Raw genomic sequence first — 21,292 nt, forward strand, 5'->3', positions numbered from 1 at the left:
TGGAGAGAGTCCAGAGGAGCCAGGGAAATGCTCCAAAAGCTGGAGCCCCTCTGCTCTGGAGCCAGGCTGGGAGAGCTGGGAGTGTTCTGGAGAAGAGAAAGCTCCAGGGAGATCTCAGAGCCCCTTCCAGTGCCCAAGGGGGCTCCAAGAGAGCTGGAGAGGGACTGGGGACAAAGTGTGAAATGACAGGACACTGGGGATGGCTTCTCACTGCCAGAGGGCAGCATTGGATGGGATATTGGATGGGCAGAAATTGTTCCCTGGGAGGGTGGGCAGGGCTGGCACAGGTGCCCAGAGCAGCTGTGGCTGCCCCTGGATCCCTGGAATGTCCAAGGCCAGGCTGGACAGGGCTTGGAGCACCCTGGGATAGAGGAAGAGGCAGAGGGTGGAAAGGGACGATTTTAAAGTCCCTTCCAGCCCAAACCATTGTGGGATTCTACAATGTCCAGAGGCCTTTCCCTCCTCCATGCTCTGGCAGCCCCTTGCTCTGCAGAGCAGCCTCCCTGCAGCGATTCTCGTGGGCGATGCTCTCAGACTTTCTGCATCAATTAAATCTCTGTTTTCCTGTCTCCTGCCAGTTTGGGGATTTGTTGCTCGATTGTCATGGAGACTGCAGCCGTGGGACCCTCGCTGGGTGAGGCCCCTGCATTAGGATTCAGGGCAGCACTTCAGCCAGCATCACTGGGGACCCTCTTGTGCTGAGCACTCTGAGAGCAGCCAGCTCATTCCACTGCAGAAATCCCAGCTGAACAGCGTCTCTTCACAGCAAACGAGGCTGGCTCTAATTTTTGTTAATTATGTGGAAGCAACTTGATTTCCTCGTGAGCCTGTTGTCAGCACAGCCCTCACAGTCTATTCCTGGCCAGCAGGATGAGGATGCTTAGGAACCCCAAAGGACTCTGCAGCTGTTTTTGCAGAACAACAGGGAATAAAAAGGAGCCATTTCCAAAATAATAAAATAAAAATAAAAAACAAAAAGAAGACAAAACCCAAGATGTTTCTTACAGAACACCATGAGAAAGAGGAGCCATTTGCACAAAATGTGAGGTCCGGCTGGCAGAAAAGCAGGGAAAAGAACGAATGGGGTGGAAAAAAAAAAATAAACAACAACGAAACAATCAAGACAGGGGATTTTTGTAAGGAAAAAGGTTTCTCATGCAGCAGCCGGGAATGGCGGAGCACCAGGAAAGGCTCGGGAAGGCGGAGGGTCAGGGACAAGAGGCCTGCGCTGGGCGGCTGCTCTCGAGGAGCCTCGTTAGCGCAGTAGGTAGCGCGTCAGTCTCATAATCTGAAGGTCGTGAGTTCGATCCTCACACGGGGCAAAAGGTGGTTTCCTCCTTTTCTTTTTTTTTCCTCCTCTCTCCTGCAGTCAGACTTTCCCAAGGGAAGGGATTCTCTGTTTTTTTTCACGGAATTAAAACGGGAAGCGGGATGCGGCGAACGCGCCCTGCACCGGCCCGCAGCGCGCCCCGTTACCGGGCACAGGCCCCGCCATGCGCGCGGTCCGCCCGCTCGCTAGGGGGCGCGCACGCTGGTTTTGTCGGTTAGGGAACCGCGATCGCGAAGCGTCCGCTACCGGCGGGGGCGTGGCGCGGCTTGATGAGAGGGCGTTGATTGGAGGAGCCGCGCGGTAGGCGTGGCCCAATGGCGGGATGGGCGGTGCTGATTGGCGGGGCTTTGAGGTGGGCGGAGCCAACGGCGGGCACGGTGGCGCGCCCCGGAGCCGCGGTCAGAGCGGCGGTGGCGATGGCGGTGTGCGCCCGGCTGTGCGGTGTGGGGCCGGCCCGCGGCTGCCGCCGGCGCAGCGCGGCCAGGGAGCAGCGCCGCGGTGCTGCCGACAGCGAGCCCGACACCGATACGGACCCCGAAGAAGCGGGAGGTGGCGGCGTCACGGAGGACGATGAGGCCGCGGAACGCATTGAGGGTGGGCGGCCCTTGCCGCCTTCTGTCGAGTCCGGCCCTGCCGGGCGGGCCCCGCTGTCATTGTTAGAGCTGCCCCCAGAGCTCCTGGTGCAGATCTTCGGCTCCCTGCCCGGTACCGACCTGCCCAGCCTGGCCCGGGTCTGCACCACGTTCCGCCGCATCCTCCGCACCGACACGATCTGGCGGCGGCGCTGCCGCGAAGGTACCGCCCGCCCCGGGGGTGCAGCGGGGATAGATGGCTTCAGCGACAAGGAGGGAGGACACGGCGAGTGCGAGAGGGACTGGGGGTCCTGAAGGGCTGGGGCAGCACGGAAATCAGATTTGGGGTGCGGGCAGTGGCCCTGCTGTGCAGGGGGAGGTGGGCACGTCTCGGGTCCCTTGGGACACGGGCTCTTGCTGGTGGCACTTGTGGCAAAGGGCGTCGAGCTGGGGTTGTCCCCCGGAGGAATGGGATGGGAACATTCCTTGCGGGAGCCCTGAGGGCAGGGAATGCTCAGCCCCAGCCCGGGGCACACAGAGCGCAGGGTCCGGAGCAGGGAGAGGCTCCAGCCGGGTGTGCGCGTTCTCCAGGAATCCGCTGGTGCAGGGATGCTCTGCTGCGGTAGCGGGAAAACCGTGCAGGTGATTTTTGCTCTGCTCTGCAAAGCTGCAGTTCTCCCTCCTCATCCTCTTCCTCCCAGCTCTGTCCTCTGTTTGTTATTTCAGTCCTGTCCCCCCTCCCAGGCTCTGCCTTGCTGTGCTCATCCTCTCAAACAACGCTGCCAGGTGCTCCTGCCAGCACATGAAGTCATGTGTATTTTCCTCTTTGCTTTCTGGTTTTAATACCAGTGAGGGCACGGGGATGAAAGAGTTGGGAATGTTGGCTGCCTGCAGTAGGATCTGGTGGAATGCCTGAAACCTTGCAGGAATGAATTCGTGCCTTATCAGCACTTATCCAAGTTTGGACAGCAAACACAAAGGCTGCACCTGGAAAATGTAAACCAAAGCATTATTTTATAATTCAGCATTGTCCCAATAATTTAACATTGGTTTTAGGAGGCAGGCTAATGAAATGGTGTTAATTCTTTCCTTATATTTTAGTGACATGGAGCCCTCATGGATATTTGTGTGTTTGATTAATGGTTTGCAAACTTCACTGATTAATTATTTTAATGGGTTATGGTCCTGGCCAAATGTGGATACAGAAATCTATGTCACTTTTAACTCTAGGCTAGGTTAGCTTGTAAAAAGACCCACTGAATTAGGCCTGTTGGGGATTTACATTTATTTATCAAATTCATGTCTGCTCCTTGGGTTTTCTTTCCAATGGATAAAACCAATATTTAAAAGCTCAGCTGAGATTTAAGGAAATGAAGGAAATTTATATGACTAAAACTAACCTAGACAGGAAGGGATGCTTTTGTCTATGGCCCTTAGCTAATTACCAGCTGAGAGGTGTATAAACCAAATTTTGATTCTTTTTGTATGTAATTTCTCCAGTTTCCCAACATGTCCATTCCAAGCAGTGTCAGAGTGCTTTGGTGGCTGAGGAGGATCCTGTACCAAAGGCAGGTGCCCAAGATATGGGGCAGTTCCTGGCCAAAAATCAAGGTGAAACTGATCCTGAATCTTTTAAGCAGCTCTGGTTTTCCAAGCAGTTCCTCAGCTGGAGCTGCTCAGGCTGTTTGTGTTGCTTTGCATTGTTCTGCTGAGGTAGGACTGTGACTTTGAACATATGAATGTTAAATTGGGCATTATTTTATAGGTAAGCATCAAGTGTTGGTGAATAAATACACATTTAAAACTTAAAATATTCTGTGTTTCTGCACAGCCATACACTGGTGACTGTGTGATAGTCAAGTACAGAATGTCTTTCACTTTTTGTAATCTTTTCCAAAACCAAACCAGTTTCCATCTGAGGTCAGTGTTGAAGTGTGTGTTTGTGCCTGAGTCTGCCTGCTGCTGATCCTGGAATCACACAATATCCTGAGCTGGAAGGGATCACAAGGATCATCCAAACCCAGCACGATGTTCCACAGCTAACTGGGAAACCTCAGCTTGGTGCCAGCTGCATGTGCAAAACCACTCCTGTTTTTAGGAGTGCACAGCAGTGCAGAGGCAGGAGAGAATCCTGGAATAATCAGAGAGAAGCTTTTTTTGGAGGAGCTGTTGCTGCAGTGCTTTTTTGGCCATTTTCCCTCCTCCCTGGACAGGAGCAGTGCTGGGTGTGAGGAGCAGCCTGGCTGTGCCCCAAGTTGGACAGCCCAGTGTTGATGTCTTGTTCTGCCCTGCTCTGGGCCAGCCCAGCTGGAGATCAGGCTGAAAACATGCTGAGATTATTCCAAGTGTCCAGAGGACTTGTCTGCCTGGAATTGGAGTGGCTTTGCTGCTGGTGGGGGACTGGGAGAGCACTGGGATGGAGTGGGGGAATTGTGCAACACTGTCAGGGCTGTCAGAGCTGCTGTCCTTTTATCATTGCAACTGTTTGGGGTAAACAATGTCTCTGGATTGCTTCCTTGGCAAGGAGAGGGTTGCAGTCACTTCCATGTTTCCTATAAATAGGAGTTTGCTGATCTCTGCAGCAGGAACAGAACTAAATCTCGTGTCACCCTGGCTGGTGGCCTGACCTACCTTGATTAACATCTTACAGTCCATTTTTTATCTTTAATTTCTTTCATCTTTAACCAGAACATGGCAAGTGCTGCAGAACACCTGGGAACAGACCAATAATGCAGAATAACCAGTTCTAGAGCTTGGAAAAAAAAAGGCTTTTGTTTGTGAAAACAACCTCCAGCAGCTTTTGGCCTGCTGGAAAATGTCAACCAAGGTGCTGAAGTTTGTGACCTTCAGGTTGTGTGGAAAGAGGAGGGGAAAGAAAGGTGAGAAATGTGGTTTGTACACTCAGTGAGGAGACTTTTGGGTGGGGTCCAGCCTTTAAAACACTCCAAGGAACCCATGCAGGAGTTTGATGCACAAATGTTCCTGCCACAACAGGAACCATTTCTTGCAGTGCTGTGGCTCCATCCTCCCTTTGTGTGAGGTGAAAACATTGTGGTGTCTGATAGTTTTTGGCTTTTCTTCATCTCTGATGACCTTTTCTGGCTTTTGAACTCCACCTGGGCAGTGCTTGGCTGTTCCTCACTGCTCAAGCAGGTGCTCAGCACTCTTGGCCACCCTTCAGAGAGTCTCAGACCTGTCTGCAAGCTGCACATCTGAAGCTGCCCATCTTCTGCTTTAGGGTTTCCACAAAAGTTTGCTTTTGTTGCAGGTCAAATCTCCTTTTCCTCCATGGTAACCCCAAGAAGTCTTTGGGTGTGTTTTAATCTGATTGCTCAGCCTTTGGGAACAAGAAGCCAATTCCAAATTTCTCCACCTGGTATTTCAGAGCTGCTAAGCTGAGAATCTCCCATTTTTGTGGTATCTGGAATAATCCAGTGAGTTTTTATCCCTTCTGTTCTGTGTCCAGCCTTGTAAATTATCCAGGGATAATTGGAAGATTTGATTAACCAGGACACAGTGGAAGTTCAGCAATGGTGAAGGGGATCAAGTTCTGCCAGACATCCTCATTTCCTCAAAATTGTGGATGTGCACACACAGCTTCCAGCAGCTCCCATGCTGGGAAAAGCAACAGAAAAACAGGAATTTGGGCTTTGATGGAAGAGCCTTGTTTTTAATCAAGCAAGACACAACAAGGACACAAACAAGAACAGTCCATGCAGGGTGAAGGGGACACAGCAGGGAATATGAGCCTGGGCAGGGGATAAATTCCACCTGCAGAACTATTAATGCAGCTCACACCACGTGGAGATTGCTTCCCCAAGTCCTTTAAACTCCCCTGCATGTGACCATGGGAACTGCAGTGTGTCCCTGTGATTGGGGAAATCAGCAGCCTTTCCTTTCCAGCTGCTCAGTGGGAACTTCAAAACCAATTTCCATCCTTGCTTTGGAAGCTGGATTAAGTAGCCATTTTCCAAGGGTGTGAATTTTGGTGTCTGTTAACTCCTTAAAATAAAAATACTCAGTGAGCTATTGCAATGAGATACATTTCCTTAAAATAGATTTAATTGCACTGAAGTGGAATTTTCCAGGAAGCTTGAGCCCTTCAGATCTTTCTTGGAAAGGGGTTTCTGTTCTCTGTAAAAAAAAAAAAACCTTACCAGTTTTATTTTTCTCTCATTATCTTGAAGCTCTAATTGCTGTTAATTTATGTCCCTCTTGCCTTCTGGTTTAAAAAGAGATGGCCTTTCTTGCTTATGATATTTGGAAGGGGTTTTTAGGCACTTTGAGCCAAAAGATTGATTTTTTTTTTTTTTCCCCATAAAATGGCCACTCTGGTGTGAGCAGCTGGGTCAGAAGAGCTGCAGTAATGCACTAATGGAGCTCAGCCATCACTGTGGCATTTTCACTCTCTGTAGCTGTTTGCTGGCCAAGACAGGATAAAAATTAGTTTTTAAAATGAGTGTTAAAACACATTAGGATGAGATTATATTTTTTTCTTGATAATACTCTCTTGGGTATCTAATGACAAATAACATGTAGCAATACAGAAATCCTAAATGTTTGTATCATTTCAAGGAATTTATTATTTGAATTGGAATTACAACCCGTTCAATAATAGTTTGGCTTTCATAAAATTTCACTGCAGGTAATCAGGGGAAGCTTTGACATCAAATCCCTTCCCACCCTGATTTGGAGGTACCTGCTGCAGCTGGATCTCCCATGGCACTCACTTGAGTGATGAATGGATTAGGGAGGAAGATTTGGGAAAAACCAGCAGCTCCCCTGGGATGGGGGAATGTCAGCCTTGGTGCTGTTAGAAATTCCATTTGGGAAGGCTCCTCCTCCCTTTCCCATGCAGCATCAATCCCTCCCTGCCTGCAGTGCACAGGGCTCATCTCACCTGGGGCCAGGTGAGTTTTGCTTCTTTTGTTGACATGCACAAGAGTTGCTGCCCTTTTCCAAGGCCTTCCCAAATATCTGGGAGCATTCCTGCATCCTTTGGATGTGTTTACTGTGACGTGGAGCCTGGCAGGGGGCTCTGCATCCCCAGACCCTGGGCTGTGCTGCTGTGGATCTGCAGGACTCAGCTGGCACAGCCCCAGCACTGAATGGTTTGTTTGTGCTGGGCTGAGCTCACTGTGCTCCCTCAGCCCACCCTGGGGCTCAGAACCCTCAGAGCTTCTGATTTTCCCTGCAGCAGTTTTGCCACTGCCCTTTTTGGGCATTTTTGGATGAAGGGCAGTGTGTTTGTAGTGCCCTGTGCCCCCTCACCCTTGCTGCCCACCCAGAGGGTGCAGGATGTGTTTTCCCTGCCAAATGTGCTCTCTCATCTTTTGCTTCTATTTATAGACAGTAGGAGGTTGAATTAATTCAGGGAAACTTCTGCTTTTCTCCTATCTGAATCCTGAATTCTCTCCTGCAGCAGGTTTCCAGCATTGGGTGGTGCTTCACAGCCACGGTTGTTAATTCAAGGATGCTCAGCTGAGGATAAATTTCATATTTAATGGCTTGATGAGGGTCTGCAGAGATAGTTTTGTGTCAAATATCTGGCAGGTGTTTGTGCTGCTGGGGAAAGCTGCTGTTTGATGTGTGCTGCTGATGCCTTTGATGTCAGGGAGTGCACAGTTCTGTACTGAGATCTGTCAGGGTCACTGCTGATTTTTTGGGATCTCCCTCCTCTCATTTCCTCCCTCTGCTCTTCTGAGGATTTCTTGCATCAAGACATTAGTACTTGCCTTTTTTTTTTTTTTTTTTTTTTTCTTAGAAGTCCAATGCTGAAAATAAAAGGAGAGAATCTCATTTTCTGCTTCAAAGCTGCTCCAAGATCTGACTCCCTTTGTTTTCAGGGGTTTCTGGAAGCAATCAAAGGCATCTGACTGTACAACAGCCCTGTCTCAATCTGATCTGCTTTAAGTGTAACCATATTTGTACATGCTGGGACCTGTTTTATGTCTCTGTTTCATTCTTTTTTGAGTCTGTGACCTTCCCTTTAGGATCCTAATGAGCAGTTTTCCCTTGGGTACCTCAGTGAGAGTGGCTAATTGCTGTGCACAGCAGTGATGTGCACACAATCCCAGCTGGAATGGGGATGTCTCCCACATTTCACACTCCCCCTGAGCAGCTGGGAATTTGCTGGCTGTGTTTGTGCCTCGTGTGTGTTTGTTTGTGAAATATCTTGGAATCCACAATGAAATCGCATCCAGTTTTTAAAGCAAAAATCAGATTCTTCTTCTACTCTGGCAGCTTCAAGAAAGCACAAATCAGATCTCAGTGGTTGATGTCAAGGCTCCCAACCTTTTTGTGCCAAAGTTGACCCTTTTATTCCTGTTTTGTTGCAGAATATGGAGTGTGTGAAAACCTGAGGAAGCTGGAGATCACAGGAGTGTCCTGCAGAGATGTTTATGCCAAACGTGAGTGACCAAGCCAATCCAAATCTTGCTTGATACCAATTTGGACAGCATGGAAATGTTGAATATTTATTGAACTTTGGTGGCAGAAGTTGTTCAGACTGACTAGCAGGGGTTTCATGGGAAGTTGACATGTTTGGAGTTTTATTTAGAAGCAAGAGTCAGGATTTCTGTGCCTCCCAGTCCTTTGGTGGGAAAAGAGCCTGGAATTGAATTTTTTAATGAAGTGTATTGACAGTTTTTCATCCTGTTTTGCCATTTTCAGATCTTACTAAGAAATTAACAGGTGTTCTTTTCTAAGCCTGGATCTCAGTGAGAGGAAGTGGCTGCAGAGAGTGTGAAAGGGATGAGCATTCCTGGAAGGGAGCCTGGCAGGAGATGTCAGTGAGCTTTGGGAATTTCTGTGGGTGTGGGACCCTTTAGAACCTTGAAACAGCCATGACTTCAAGTATTGATCTTAAAGCTGGGAAGAAAAACAGGAAGAAGGGGTTTAATCCCATCTTTAATAGACTTGCTGAGCATCCACAGGAAAACTATTTCATCACCTAATATATCTTTTTCCATATTACACACTACACTAGGGATGGAACTGCCTCATTTTCCAGGCTGGGAGGGCTGAGTGGTGCTGAGCCAGCACACAGATGTCCCCAAAGAAATCCCATTAACCCTCCAAGCCTTCCTTAATTCCCATTTAGTCCCATATCTCTGTGTGGTGACAGCCACACAGCACATACCAGCTCTCATTGCCATTTTAATCCTTTTCACTACATAACTTCCATGGTTCAGAGATGCTAAAGTGATATTTAGTGCTTTTTATACACAAGTTGTGGGTAAAAATGACCTTGCTGGCTCAGGGCAGTGGTGACTCTGCAGCCATGGCTGTGGGCAGGGAGGCTGAAGAGAGAACAAACCTGTGGGATATTTTCCTAAACATTCCCACTGTTTCCAGGCTTCCAGAGTGTAATAATTTTATTTATTTAATCTGCAATAAATCTGTCTGGCACATAAGTTTCCATGAGTAGTTTTCAAGCCCATAGCAAAGGGTCACACTTGATGTGTGAGGAGCATTCCTGTGATGGCCTTTCCTGCACTTTTGTGGTTTTATCCACCCAGGGCATATCCCTGACATCCTTGGGGGTCTCAAAACCCCCCTGGCAAGGGTCTCAAAGACCTCTGAGTGAGACCCTGGTGTCACAGGTGCTGAATTCTAACCCCTGGGGGAAGTTGTCAGAACAAGGAGAATGGAAACAAGCTGCCAAAATTAGTGAAGTGTAAATTAGATTGTTAGAACGTAGATAAATAGGTTTTTTTGAATGTTTATGATAAGGGACACGTGGCCAAGATGGAGAATTTGGGGGTTGGACACCTTTTCCTCCTTCTTCTCCATGTCATCCATGCTGGGTGACACGTTGGCACTTTTGATGGGTTTTAATAAAATTGTACTGTATTGGGAAAATTTTGTAAACATGTAACATGTAATACAAACTATCTAAGATAAGCCCTGCCCTCACCAGGCAGATCCCACCATGGGTGCCAGGCTGAGCAGACCCTGCTGGCCAAGCAAAAAGTCCCTGAGATACGAAACAATAAACAATCCTTGGAAAAAGAGAAAACCACCTCCAGCAATCTCTCTTGGGCTGCTTCAGAGAAAAGCAGGGTTTGAAGCACCTCCTGTCCCTCAGGGGTGATGTGGGGGCAGAGGAGGAGCCCCAGAGGGGGCCAGCACTCACCCTGCTCTGTCTGTTCAGGTATAAACCCCCGGGTGAAGTCGGGGCGGTTTATGAAAATCCTGCCCGACTACGAGCACATGGAGTACAGAGATGTTTACACCTGCCGTACGTACCTGCTGCTGCTGCTGCTTCCTGCACCCAGCACTGCTCCAGGCTGCTGCATGCAGTGTGCCTGCCTTGCAGCAAAGCACTGGGGGGGGACCTGGGGACAGCACTGGTGCCACCAGTGCTGGCTGGGACTGGGGGTGGCAGCGTGAGCAGGGCACTGAGGTGTGCTGGTTTTATTTTGAGGGTTTCTTTGCACACAACAGGAGGGAATTGTTCTTTTCTTCAATGGAAGAATTCAAATATCCTGGTGAGGCCTCCTAAAAGCAGCTCTGGACTGGCAAAGAGCTTTGTTGTGATTCAAGTGAGCCACAGTAAATCCACAGCCCTTTGCAGTGAAAAATGCTGAGTGTTCCCATAGTAATTCCCTCCCTGCACACTGAACCCTTTCAAGAACCATCTCTGTCTCTAGGAAACGTTCTGCTAATCTTTTGGAGGTTGTGATTTGCCTTCCTCACTTTGGATAACCTTTTTTTTCCCTTCCTCATGTCGTGTTGAGGGAGGAACAGTTAAACCCTTGGAGTTCAGTGTTTAGCAGGAGTTGAGGGGGAAGGACTGATTAGTTTACATCAATTAAGGAGGCCAGGACTATTTTGTGTTTATTTGGAGGGGGTGTTGAGCTGTCTCTGATGCTCCTTTGGGTCTGCAGGGTTTGGCAGACTCCAGTTACTAACTCACTGCTGCTTGGGAGTGGAGTTTTTCACACACATTAATCAGTGAGTGGATGCTGCAGAATTCCCTGTGCTGAGAGAAGCAGCTGAGCAGGGGCCATGCAGGGGAGGTGGGGACTTTAATGTGAGTCAGGGCAGAGCAGCAGCAGGGCTAGAGCAGGAATTGGGACAAAATTTGGGGTTTGGCAGCCTGGGGTGCCTGTCAGCACCAGCTGTGTTCTGGGGCTGGATGGGGAGGAGAAGCAAATCCAAGCTGTAAGGTGGATTCCTTTGGAGATTGGGTGTTTGCTCCAAACCTAAATGACATTTAGTGTTCCCTCAGTTATTTCTTTAGCTGAAGCCCCAAACTTCTGATGTGGCCCTTTCCCCTTGGGCTGTGTTGTTTTCCTGGGGGGAAAAGCTTGGATGATTTGCTTTGATGATCTTGGAGGTCTTTTCCAACCAAAATGATTCTGGTGGTTCTGAGCCCATGTGGTTTAAGATGCAATGGCCCATTTCCCCTTTTTCCTCTCTGGTGTTGTCTGGATTTCTCATGTTCATGCAGTGTTAGAGCTCAGATCACTTTCCCCAGGGGTTTAAGCTCACCTGGATTACTCTAAGCTCTTCCCAGAGCAGTCAGGCATCACCAGCCTGGGCACTGCTTGCATTGTTCCAGCTCATTTTGCTTCTAGAGACCTTCCTGCATTCCAGGAATGCAGGAGAATTGCAGTGGGTTGGGTTTTTCCTGGTGAGGACATTCCCCAGGCAGCCTTGTGCCACTGGGAATTTGGCATTCCCTGTTTTTCCAAACCCATTCCCAGCTGGGTTCAAGCCCCCTTCCCACCTGAAGGGTGTGCAGAGCTGCTTATGGAATGTGGGGAATATCCAGGCTGGATGTCCTGGAGCATCCAGTGGATGTGATTCTGCTCCATTTGGCAGGATGTGGGGTCAGAAATTTGGATAAGCAACAGGCTCCTCCAGGACTGAGCACAGGCAGTGGAAAACCTTGGAGAAAGACCCAAGTGCTGTTTTCTTTCAAGGAGCAGGAAGGGAAACAACTGCCAGATCCATCCTGTCTCCTACCAGGAAGAGCCAGAGCTGGAATTCATCAGGTTTTCCCTGCAATTAATATTAGCTGCTGTTTTGCTGGAGCTCTGAGACAGCCCAGGCTTGAAAATTGAGCTGTGTTTTGAGACTTGTTTGGGCCTTTGGCCAAGCACCAGCATTTTCCCCAGTAAGTTGTGGAAGTAAATGGATGGGGTTTTTTTGGTTTTTTTTGGTTTTTTTTGCCTCCCATGTCCAGAACTCAGCTCTATTTCATGAAATTGCTCCTAACAGGAGCTGGGCTAGGAGGGACATCCTCATCCCCCTTGGATAGCTTAGTTTCCTGTCCTAAAAAATAATAATACATTAAAAAGAGCTGGATTTTATCAGCTCTGTGGCAGACAGGGTAGAAGGAACAATGTGGTGGGTTGAGCAGCTCATCCCATTAATTAATGTCTAATTACTGAGATGGAATGGGGTTTGCCTGCTTGCCTTAGTGTTGTTTGTGCTGCATTGGGTGAAACCAGGCCAAAGTCTGGAATTGTTTACTGCCCAGGGAAAGGCTCCTCCAGGCCAGCTGGACATCCCTCCCTGCTATCCCAAACCTCTGTGCAAGTTCTTGCTCTGGTGGGATAAAACCCCTCCTGTAGTTCTTGCTGTCTGAAGTAATTAATGAAACAAAGTTGCTGGAACAGCTGCACCCAACAAAATTCCTCTTTTAAATTGATGCAAACCCAACTCTATTATTCAAGCCAGTCCTGGAGGTTAAAATGAGTTTATTTGGCCTTCTGAGCTGGCCATGGGCATCACTTTAAAGCAAGTGAAATACATTCTTGCCATCTTCATGGAAATAATGTGCAGGCTGCTGCTCCTGCCCAAAATACCAGAGAGTGCAATGCATCTTGTGAGGGTTACTGGTTGTGTGAGGAAACCAGATGGACAAAATGAAGTTAAATGGACAGGAATGGCTGTGTCAGGACTGGAGGCAGGTCCCACCTCTAAGCTTTCCTCACAACAGGAGGTTTAAGATCATTCTGTAAAACCTGTTTTTCCTGCTTGCTGAAAATACTCCTCTGTTTAGGTGGGATTGGAGAGACAGCTGGCTCTGAGATGAGAAACAGGGAAGGCTCAGCTGCTAGAGTAGATTTTGAGTGGGTTTTGGAGGCAGCTTTTGGGCACTGCTGAGGTGTAGCTGCTTCTGTAGAGTTTTTAAGGCTGTGACTGATGTGGCCACACCACCAGATTCCCAGGCTGGAGTGATCCATGTGCTTTGCCCTTGCTCCCAGTGGCTGTTTTTGAGGATGCTTAACTCTGGAGCTGAGTTTGTTTACACAAGGCAGTGAAATGCTTTTAAAATACTCAGATTTCCCTGTTCCTACCTTCCTGCCCTTCCCTATTTTCTGTTGCTTTGCAGTGTGAAGCATCGAGTGCATTTTTGGTAACTGGAGGCAGCACATGCTTTTTTTTTGTTTTTTAGCTCTGGTTACATTGTGTAATTTGCATTAATGGGACTGTGTTGCAAAAGTTGCTTTATTTTAGGGATTCCTTCTGAGGTAGGTGGTTCTACCCTTCCACAGGGATAAAGAATATAAAATACATGACAACCTTGGGGAGCTTGGACACAATCACTTTTCCCTGTGTAAAACCAGCTGTGGGGGTGCCTGGCAGCAAGGTTTTCATTGGCCCAGTGCCATTTTTGGCTGGGTGTGCTCACTGGGTGTCTCCCTGTTGCAGTGCTGCACCGGTACCGGCACATCCTGGGGCTGTGGCAGCCGGACATCGGGCCCTACGGGGGACTGCTCAACGTGGTGGTGAGTGAGGGCTCAGCCTGGCCACTGAGAGCTGCATTTCTGCACTTCCCACACCTGGCTGACATTCCCAGACCCTTAAAAAGTCTGAACAGTCAGCCCTCAAGTGAGTGATTTGGACCCGAGGCTCCTCGGGTGGTTTGGATGTCAGGAGGAGTTTGAAGCTCTGCTGGGATGCCATCCCTGGGGGGATGTGGCACTTGTTGCTGTGGGTGGGGATTGCTCACAGCTTGGGCTCCATGGTCTCAGAGCTCTTTTCCAGCCTCAGTGGGTCTGGGATTCTTAGCATCACCTTTCTCCAGCAGTTTTAATATTTCAGCTCCACGCCAAACAGCCCCAGGAGCAGGTAGAAAACATGATCAGTGTTTAAGGGAAAGGCTTGATTTAGAGTTTGACACTGATACTCCAGTGGCTGGCACAGGAATCTGTTGATTTACTTCATTTTCTTTGCCTGCAGCTGAACCTTTTGCAGAGCTGTGTGATTGGCAAACCTTTACACCCTCCCTGAGACTCGTGCATCAGATGCAGAGTGACACTGGTGCAAGATCTGTGGAGCCTGGCAGCTCTGGTGCTGCTGGGGGAGCAGTTAATGAAAAACATTTGGTTCTGAACTGGTGGGGGCTGAGCCAGGAGTTTCCTGGAGCCCTTGTTCTCTGCACCAAGGTTCAACAGCCACCAGGTTGAAACAGAACAAATCACGAGTTCTTTGGATTTTGCAAGATTCTGTTGCATGAGCTGGTGTCAGAGGGCATCCAACTGCATCAATACTTTCACTGTGACCTTATAAATAAAATACTCTGTGGCACTGCCCTGCCTTGCTCTCTTGTGCTTGGAGAATATCCTGCCTCTGGAATTGCAGGCCCTGGGGGAAAGGCTCTGTTAGGTGTGCAGGAAAGGGGCTGGCACTTGTGCCTCTCAGTGGAGTGTTGCTTCCTGTGTTCTCTGAGTAACAAAGCCAAATAATTCCTCATCCAAAAAGCAGGGATAGTCAAGGGAGGCAGAATTCATCTGCTGGAATATCTGCCAGCAGGAGCTCTCAAACCAATTAGAGTCTGACTTGCTGTGTGGTCTTTCCCTCTGGATCCTGCACTCCAGGCAAGTCATTTGCAGCAATAAAGGCCTGAGCTTTTTTCCAGTGGTGCAGAGAGCCTTGTAAAGAAACCCTCTTCACCCTGGGAGTGCATATGGTCTGGGTTAATGGCTGGAAAGCTGTTTGGGAATGCAGCAAACTGTTCTGCAGCTCCTCCCTGGGCCAGGAGAGGCCTCAGAGTTTGCTGCAGTCTCCTAAGGAATCATGCAAAGCTGATCCTGTGGGCTTTGTGCCCTGTCTCTCTGCAGGTGGATGGTTTGTTCATCATTGGCTGGATGTACCTGCCCCCTCATGACCCTCATGTGGATGATCCCATGAGGTTCAAGCCCCTCTTCAGGATCCACCTTATGGAGAGAAAATCTGCCACGGTGGAGTGCATGTATGGCCACAAGGGACCTCACAATGGCCACATCCAGGTGAGCTCTCTGCCTGTCTGTGCACTTTGGCTCTGGAAATGGATTCATCAGAAAGATGGCAGAATTCTATTTCAGAGCTATGGCTTTCACCAGCCTGTGTGTGTGTGGGCACCAGCTTTACACTCATTATGTGTCTGACAAGTCATGTGGGCTGTTTCTCCTCTGAATTTGTCCCCTGGCAATGGCACAGCCAGGCTGTTGGGCTGGGAGCACCAGGATGTGCACAGGCTGGGGAAGGGATGTGTAAACTGGCCTTGGGCAGATGCTGAGTGTGCCCAGGCAGACACAGACCTGTTCTGCAGCTCTCCCCTCAGTGAGACCTTGAGAAGGTGATGCAGCATCCATTGGATGCTTTGAAGAGCTTTCTGGCAGGTTGATTGTTTGTTTGTTTTTCTTTAAAGGAAGAAGCTAAAATAGGGAAGCAACTTAAAACTATTACTTTCATTAGAGTGCATTGAGGTTTTATTACTTTCATTTCTCTCTTCTGTAGCTGTTGCACAGTGAATGATTTCTCTGTTGTAGCAAATCCAGTAATGTTTGTTTTATAAAGCATTGACTGTGTGCAGTCTTAGCTGCTTCACTCAAAGCTCCTGTAAACAGGTGTGTAACCTGTTCAATTCTCCCTTTTGGTAATTCCAGATTGTAAAGAAGGATGAGTTCTCCACAAAGTGCAACCAGACAGATCACCACAGGATGTCAGGGGGCAGGCAGGAGGTGAGTCTGTGCCAGGGCTCTGCACTGAGCCCCTGTGTGTGTCCCCTTCCTGGCACCTGCTCTCAGCTGCTCTTGGGCTGAGGGAGGTGTCCTGATTTCTGTGTGACTGGGGCTGTTTGAACCCCCAGGCTGGCAGCTTTTGGCTGATTCCCTGTTTTAGGCAGATTTCTGTGCTCTTTGAGCCCCAGCACCTTCCTCCTGTTTTGATAGCAGACCTGCTCAGAGAGGCTCAGCAGCACATCTTGGACATCAGCAGCACTCCAGGCACTGATCTCAGTGCCATTGCTGTCTGTGTAATTAAGATCTTTTGAGCACACTGAGCACCAGCTGCATTTGGATGCATGCTGGTCAGTGAGGCACCTTCCCACTGCTTGTCTTGCTCGAGGGATTAAAAGCTTAATTTGCTTGTTTCTCCTGTGTCTGTCAGCTCTACCCAGCAAGGCAGATTCCTGACTGAAATACCTGTGTTTAAATGCAGATATAAATGTCAGGATGAATACCTGTGTCAGGTACTGCTGTTTGCTTCCAGCTGGTTCCACGTGACAAAGCTGATATTTCAGCTGCTTCTGTAGGAAGGCTGTAAAATGCCTGTCTGCTAATGGGAAACAGCTGGGTGAAAGGTTTAGTTAAGTGTTTTCTGGTGCTGGAGCAGATGAGAAATGCTTTAATACTTTCAAAGCACCACGTTAAGTGTGCGTGGCATTATGGAAATTGGAGGATCTGACTTGGGGAGATAAAGGAGGCAGGTTTGGAATATCACTTGACAGGCTGCTATCTGACTGTAAGCTGTTATCACACCAACTCATGGCAGGGTATTAACTTGTCAGAGCTGCAGTTGGGGTACTTCAGGAGATGCTTTCAAAGCACCCTTTGGATTTAGATGCATCAGTCTTAAATCAGCAGGATTTAACCTCCTAAACCCTCAGTGCTTTTCAAAAGCTTTTTTCTTTTATGTTGAGCGTGTCAGGACAGGGCACAGGGGTCAGCTTGTGGGCACACAAATGAGTTACTGTGAGAGAAAGAGCAGATGAGCTATTCTGCAGTAGCAGGCCATGCTCATACCTTTATTCTGAGGAGGTTTATGCTTCTACCTGGGATTTATTTGAAGGGGAGCCTGTTTATTGTGTGATCACTGGCAGTTACCAGTATCACTGTTTGTTAAGCATATTTCCAAGCCAGCACATGCTTGTTCCCAAATCCAGCCACGTTTCCCTGTCTTTGGCAGGAGATGTGCCCTGTCTGTGACTCTGCCAGTGAAATGTGCTGGCACAGAGTGACACAGTGGAGTCACCTTGGGGCACATCCCTGGAATGGCCTCATGCTCCCCTTGTCTCCTCGTGCTGCAGGAATTCCGGACGTGGCTGAGGGAGGAGTGGGGTCGGACTCTGGAAGACATTTTCCATGAACACATGCAGGAGCTCATCCTGATGAAGTTCATCTACACCAGCCAATATGAGTAAGAGCTGCTGTAATTTCACAAGCACACTGGAGCATTTTTTTTCCCTGACATGGGGTTTTCCATGGGCTTTCACAGCCAGGGGAATGTTGGGTCTCTGCAGTGCTTCCCAGCTGCACAGGCAGCTGAGGTGGAGTGACAGCAATAGGAATTGGATTCCAAGTTCTACACAATAACTATGCACAGTAAGGTGCTTTTGAGTCATTTAACTCAGTTTAATTTGAAGACAGAGCAAATGCCTGTGATCCCAAGGAGTGTGTGGTTATTATCCATATTACTCAGTGTGCTTTGTAGTGCAGGAATTAGAGAGTCCCTGAGAAACTGGGGATTTTAACCATCTCTCCAAGCTTCTATTAGCAGCCACCTCACTGTAGCAGATGTTTAAATATGCTTCACTCTCAGGTTCTCAGGGAATCTCAAGGGCTGAGGAAGTTCCTTGCTGTGGGAATCTCCTGGTATGTTCACGAGGATGGCGAGGAGGGAGGAAATGCTTGCAGAGCTCTAAAACCAATCAGCAAACACAGATCCTGCCTGTCTTCACAACACCCCCAAGCTGCTGGAGGAGCAGAATACCAACCCTTTGCTGCTGGGGAGGGTTTTTTCCCATGACTTCTGTGACGTTTTTCTCTTGCACAGCAACTGCCTGACGTACCGGCGCATCTACCTCCCCCCCAGCAGCCCCCAGGACCTGATCCAGCCCGGCCTCTTCAAGGGCACCTACGGCAGCCACGGGCTGGAGATTGTCATGCTCAGCTTCCATGGCAGCAAAGCCAAGGGCACCAAGATCACTGTGAGTGCACCTGCCTTGCTCTCAGGTGATTGGGGAAGTGTTCTCAGTGCTGTGGATGCACAGAGAGATTTCTCTGTGTTGACCAAACTCTGTTGCCTGTGGGGATTGGTGGTGCTGGGTGAATCTCAGCACAGGCAGAGTGAGCAAAACTTGCTCTGCAAAGGTTCTCCTGGCTCCCCCTTCCTCTCCTCTCCCTTCCAGCTGCTTTCTGAGAGCAGGTTGCTGGAGATCCCCTGTGTGTGTGAGAGCAGCAGGTACCAAATGTTGGCAGGTCTTCACTGAAGTCAGGCAGAGGAACTCCTTCCACCCTGCAGGGAGGGATTCTGGTGAAATGCAGCTGCAGCTTTGACTTTCTTTCACCTTAGCAAGCACAGCTTTTGATTTAAAGTTCTGGTTATGGCAAGGGGAAAGCAGAGATGTCAGAGAACAACAAGGTCCAAGCAGGGTTTTTTTTGTTGCCAGCTTGGTGATTGTAGCATAGGGTGAATTGTGAATTTCAAATGATGGCTCCGTAGCACCCGATGTCTGCAGCTGTGCTGTTCCTTCTGTCCCTAGGGAGACCCCAACATCCCAGCTGGGCAGCAGACTGTGGAGATAGACCTGGCACATCCTCTGCAGCTGCCTGACATCGAGACCCTGCGGGACTTCAGCGAGTTGTCGCGCATCGTGCTGGAGGCGCAGGAGCGGGTCCGGCGGGAGGAGCAGCAGCAAGAGGAGCATTCCCAGCAAGCTGCCTCCCAGCCTGCCAGTCCCCTGGCAGGAGAGGGTGCTGAGGGGGAAGAGACTGCAGCTGGGGCAGAGGGGATGACCCAGGAGAAGGCCCCAGCTTCCCAGCCCTTCGTGCTGCCCATGGGGGTGATATCGAGGAACGAGGATTATCCCCGCACCTGCCGGATCTGGTAACTGGGGGTTTTGGGCCTGATTCCTTTTTGGAAGGGAAGGGGGAGTCTTTGAGGTGTGTCCTGTATTTGTGTGCCCTTTACCTGCTTGTGGATCTCCCAGCCCCTTGGGCTCAGATTTCACAGAATCCCAGAATGGTTTGGGTTGGAAGGGACCCCTGCTATGGGAAAGGACACCTTCCACTAGATCAGGTTGCTCCAAGTCCTGTCCAGCCTGGCCTTGCACATTTCCAGGGATGTGGAATCCACAGTCTCTGGTTCCTGCCTCTGCTGCCCAATTTCCCATGCTTTGGTTTGTTCCCTCTTTCTCCACACTGTCATCTGCCATCCCACTTCCTTGCTAGATTTACTTCAGAAGCTGGCACCTCTCCTGAATTCCTCACACCCCCTCTTTTTTTTGGTGTGTTTTATGTCCCAGAGCTGCCCAGCTCATATATTTAGAACTGTTCAAGCTGCTTCCCATTCCCATGTGTGTCATTCATGTTCCTTGGCTGTGGGAACACAGTGCTCTCTCCCACCTTTTCCTGGCCTCTGGTGCCTTGGGGCAGCTCTGGCAGGTGCTGAGCACCCCAAGCAGGAGGTGCAGGCATGCAGAGAGCTGTGCTGAATGGGAGCTGGAGTTGGTGAAGCAGCACACTAAATCAAGTGTGGAAAAAGATCCCAAAAGCTGAGGCTTAGGCAGGTGACCTTCAGCCAAACATCTGTGCTCATGGAAAAACCTGCCCAGAGCTGGTTAATCCCAGAAGGCTCCTGCTGTCACAGCTCAGTTGTGTTTGGATAAAACCCTGCTCCACCTGCTGCTTGCTCAGAGCTTTGAGTGACCTTTATTCCTCCTCAGGTCCTGGTAGATTTTTCTGCTTTTTCGATTTTTTCTCTCCCTTCCCTTAGGTTTGACCTCTCTGCTCACGCTCTCAACATGCCTTTGCTTTCCTGGGAGGATTGAGCCTGTGCTGATCCTTGAGTTGCACAAGTTAATCTCACATCCTTGAGTTGCACAAGTTAATCTCAGATGGGTTAGGGGGCTGAACTACTGAAAAAACCCAGCTTTGGTGTGCAGGTGCTAATTAGGATAACCCAAAGCAGGAACCTGCAAATAGAAAAACTGAACATAAAACTCGCTGTTTTACCCAGCAGAGTACCTTCATCAGAGTTTTGTGCTGATTCTTTACCTAAATTCTGGGTGATCCTTGCTGTTCTCACACCTGCTTTCCCCTTATCCCCTGGCAGTTTTTATGGGACAGGGCTCATTGCTGGCCATGGCTTCACCAGCCCCGAGAGGACGCCGGGGGTGTTTGTCCTGTTCGACGACGATCGCTTTGGTTTCATCTGGCTGGAGCTGAAATCCTTCAGCCTCTACAGCCGCATCAAGGTGCCCTTCCAGAACGCCCAGGCACCTTCCAGGGAGGCCTTTGATGAGATGCTCAAGAACATTCAGTCCCTGGCTACTTGAGGAGTGGTTGGTGATGGACAGGGCTGGGGGTGGTCAAGGCTGGGGCTGGGGTACCTCTGATAGAAGCATGCACTTTGAATAAAGCCTTTCTTTACCCCAAATGTACACACATCCCACCCCTGACATCCCTGACTGCTGCCCTTTCCTCTGTGCCACTCCACGCTGCTTCCCAGCAGTCCTTGTTTCCCAGGCTGTGCTTTGGAGAGCTGATCCTACAGAGGAGGGGACAGACCTTCCTTAGTGCCAAGAAAAGAATGTATTGGGACAAAACCAACTTCTGGTCAGTGCTGGACAGAAGAACAGGCAGTGACAAAGCACATCCTCCTCTCCAGAAGCCTTTCTGTGGGTGCAGCATTGCCAGGAGAGGCTGGTGTGATACCTGCATCCTTGGCTTGTTACCTGGAGTGTGTGGTTTCCTCTGGAGAATTCCCTCAGCAAGGGCAGGATCCCCACTGCAAATGAGTGTGTGCAGCATTGTCCTGGCTTCTGGAGCTTGATGGATGTGCTGTCCCTGGAGCTCCAGCTCTGGGTGTCTCCCTGAGACCAGAGATGATTTATTTCTCCTTGCAGGAGCTGTATCTGGGACTGGAGATGGGTGTAAACTCCCCAAAGCTCTGATGTGTTCAGACTGGTCTGTACCTGAAAGGTTTTCTCAGATCTTACAAAGTAGGTCTGAAAAGGCACAGGAAGGAGGCAAAAGAAACCCAGCTGTGAGATGATGGGCAGCAGAAGGTGCCACATGCCACTGGTGTGACCCCAGGGGTGCCATTCCTGTTCAGGTTACCCTTCAGAGTGACAAGAGATTTTGCCTGTGGCTTGTTCTCCTGGAAC

General features: G+C 49.4%; 1 protein-coding gene across 2 annotated transcripts; it reads left to right on the forward strand.

Moving 5' to 3' along the window:
- Positions 1-1,699: 1,699 nt before the first annotated feature.
- On the forward strand, positions 1,700-20,705 carry FBXO31 (F-box protein 31). Of its 2 annotated transcripts, XM_079315997.1 has the most exons (10): positions 1,700-2,125; positions 8,241-8,312; positions 10,058-10,144; positions 13,573-13,649; positions 14,985-15,152; positions 15,792-15,866; positions 17,213-17,322; positions 17,959-18,112; positions 18,668-19,011; positions 20,239-20,498. In XM_079315997.1, exons 1-10 carry the CDS (start codon positions 1,747-1,749, stop codon positions 20,459-20,461), a joined length of 1,689 nt encoding a protein of 562 aa, XP_079172123.1. In that variant the 5' UTR covers positions 1,700-1,746; the 3' UTR covers positions 20,462-20,498. The 2 variants fall into 2 exon arrangements, with proteins under 2 accessions (XP_079172123.1, XP_079172124.1); XM_079315998.1 differs by lacking the exon at positions 10,058-10,144 and having other exon boundaries at positions 1,732-2,125; positions 20,239-20,705.
- Positions 20,706-21,292: the final 587 nt, after the last annotated feature.

Source organism: Erithacus rubecula (genome assembly GCF_903797595.1).
Source record: "Erithacus rubecula genome assembly, chromosome: 12".
In the NCBI taxonomy this organism is placed as follows: Eukaryota; Metazoa; Chordata; class Aves; order Passeriformes; family Muscicapidae; genus Erithacus; species Erithacus rubecula.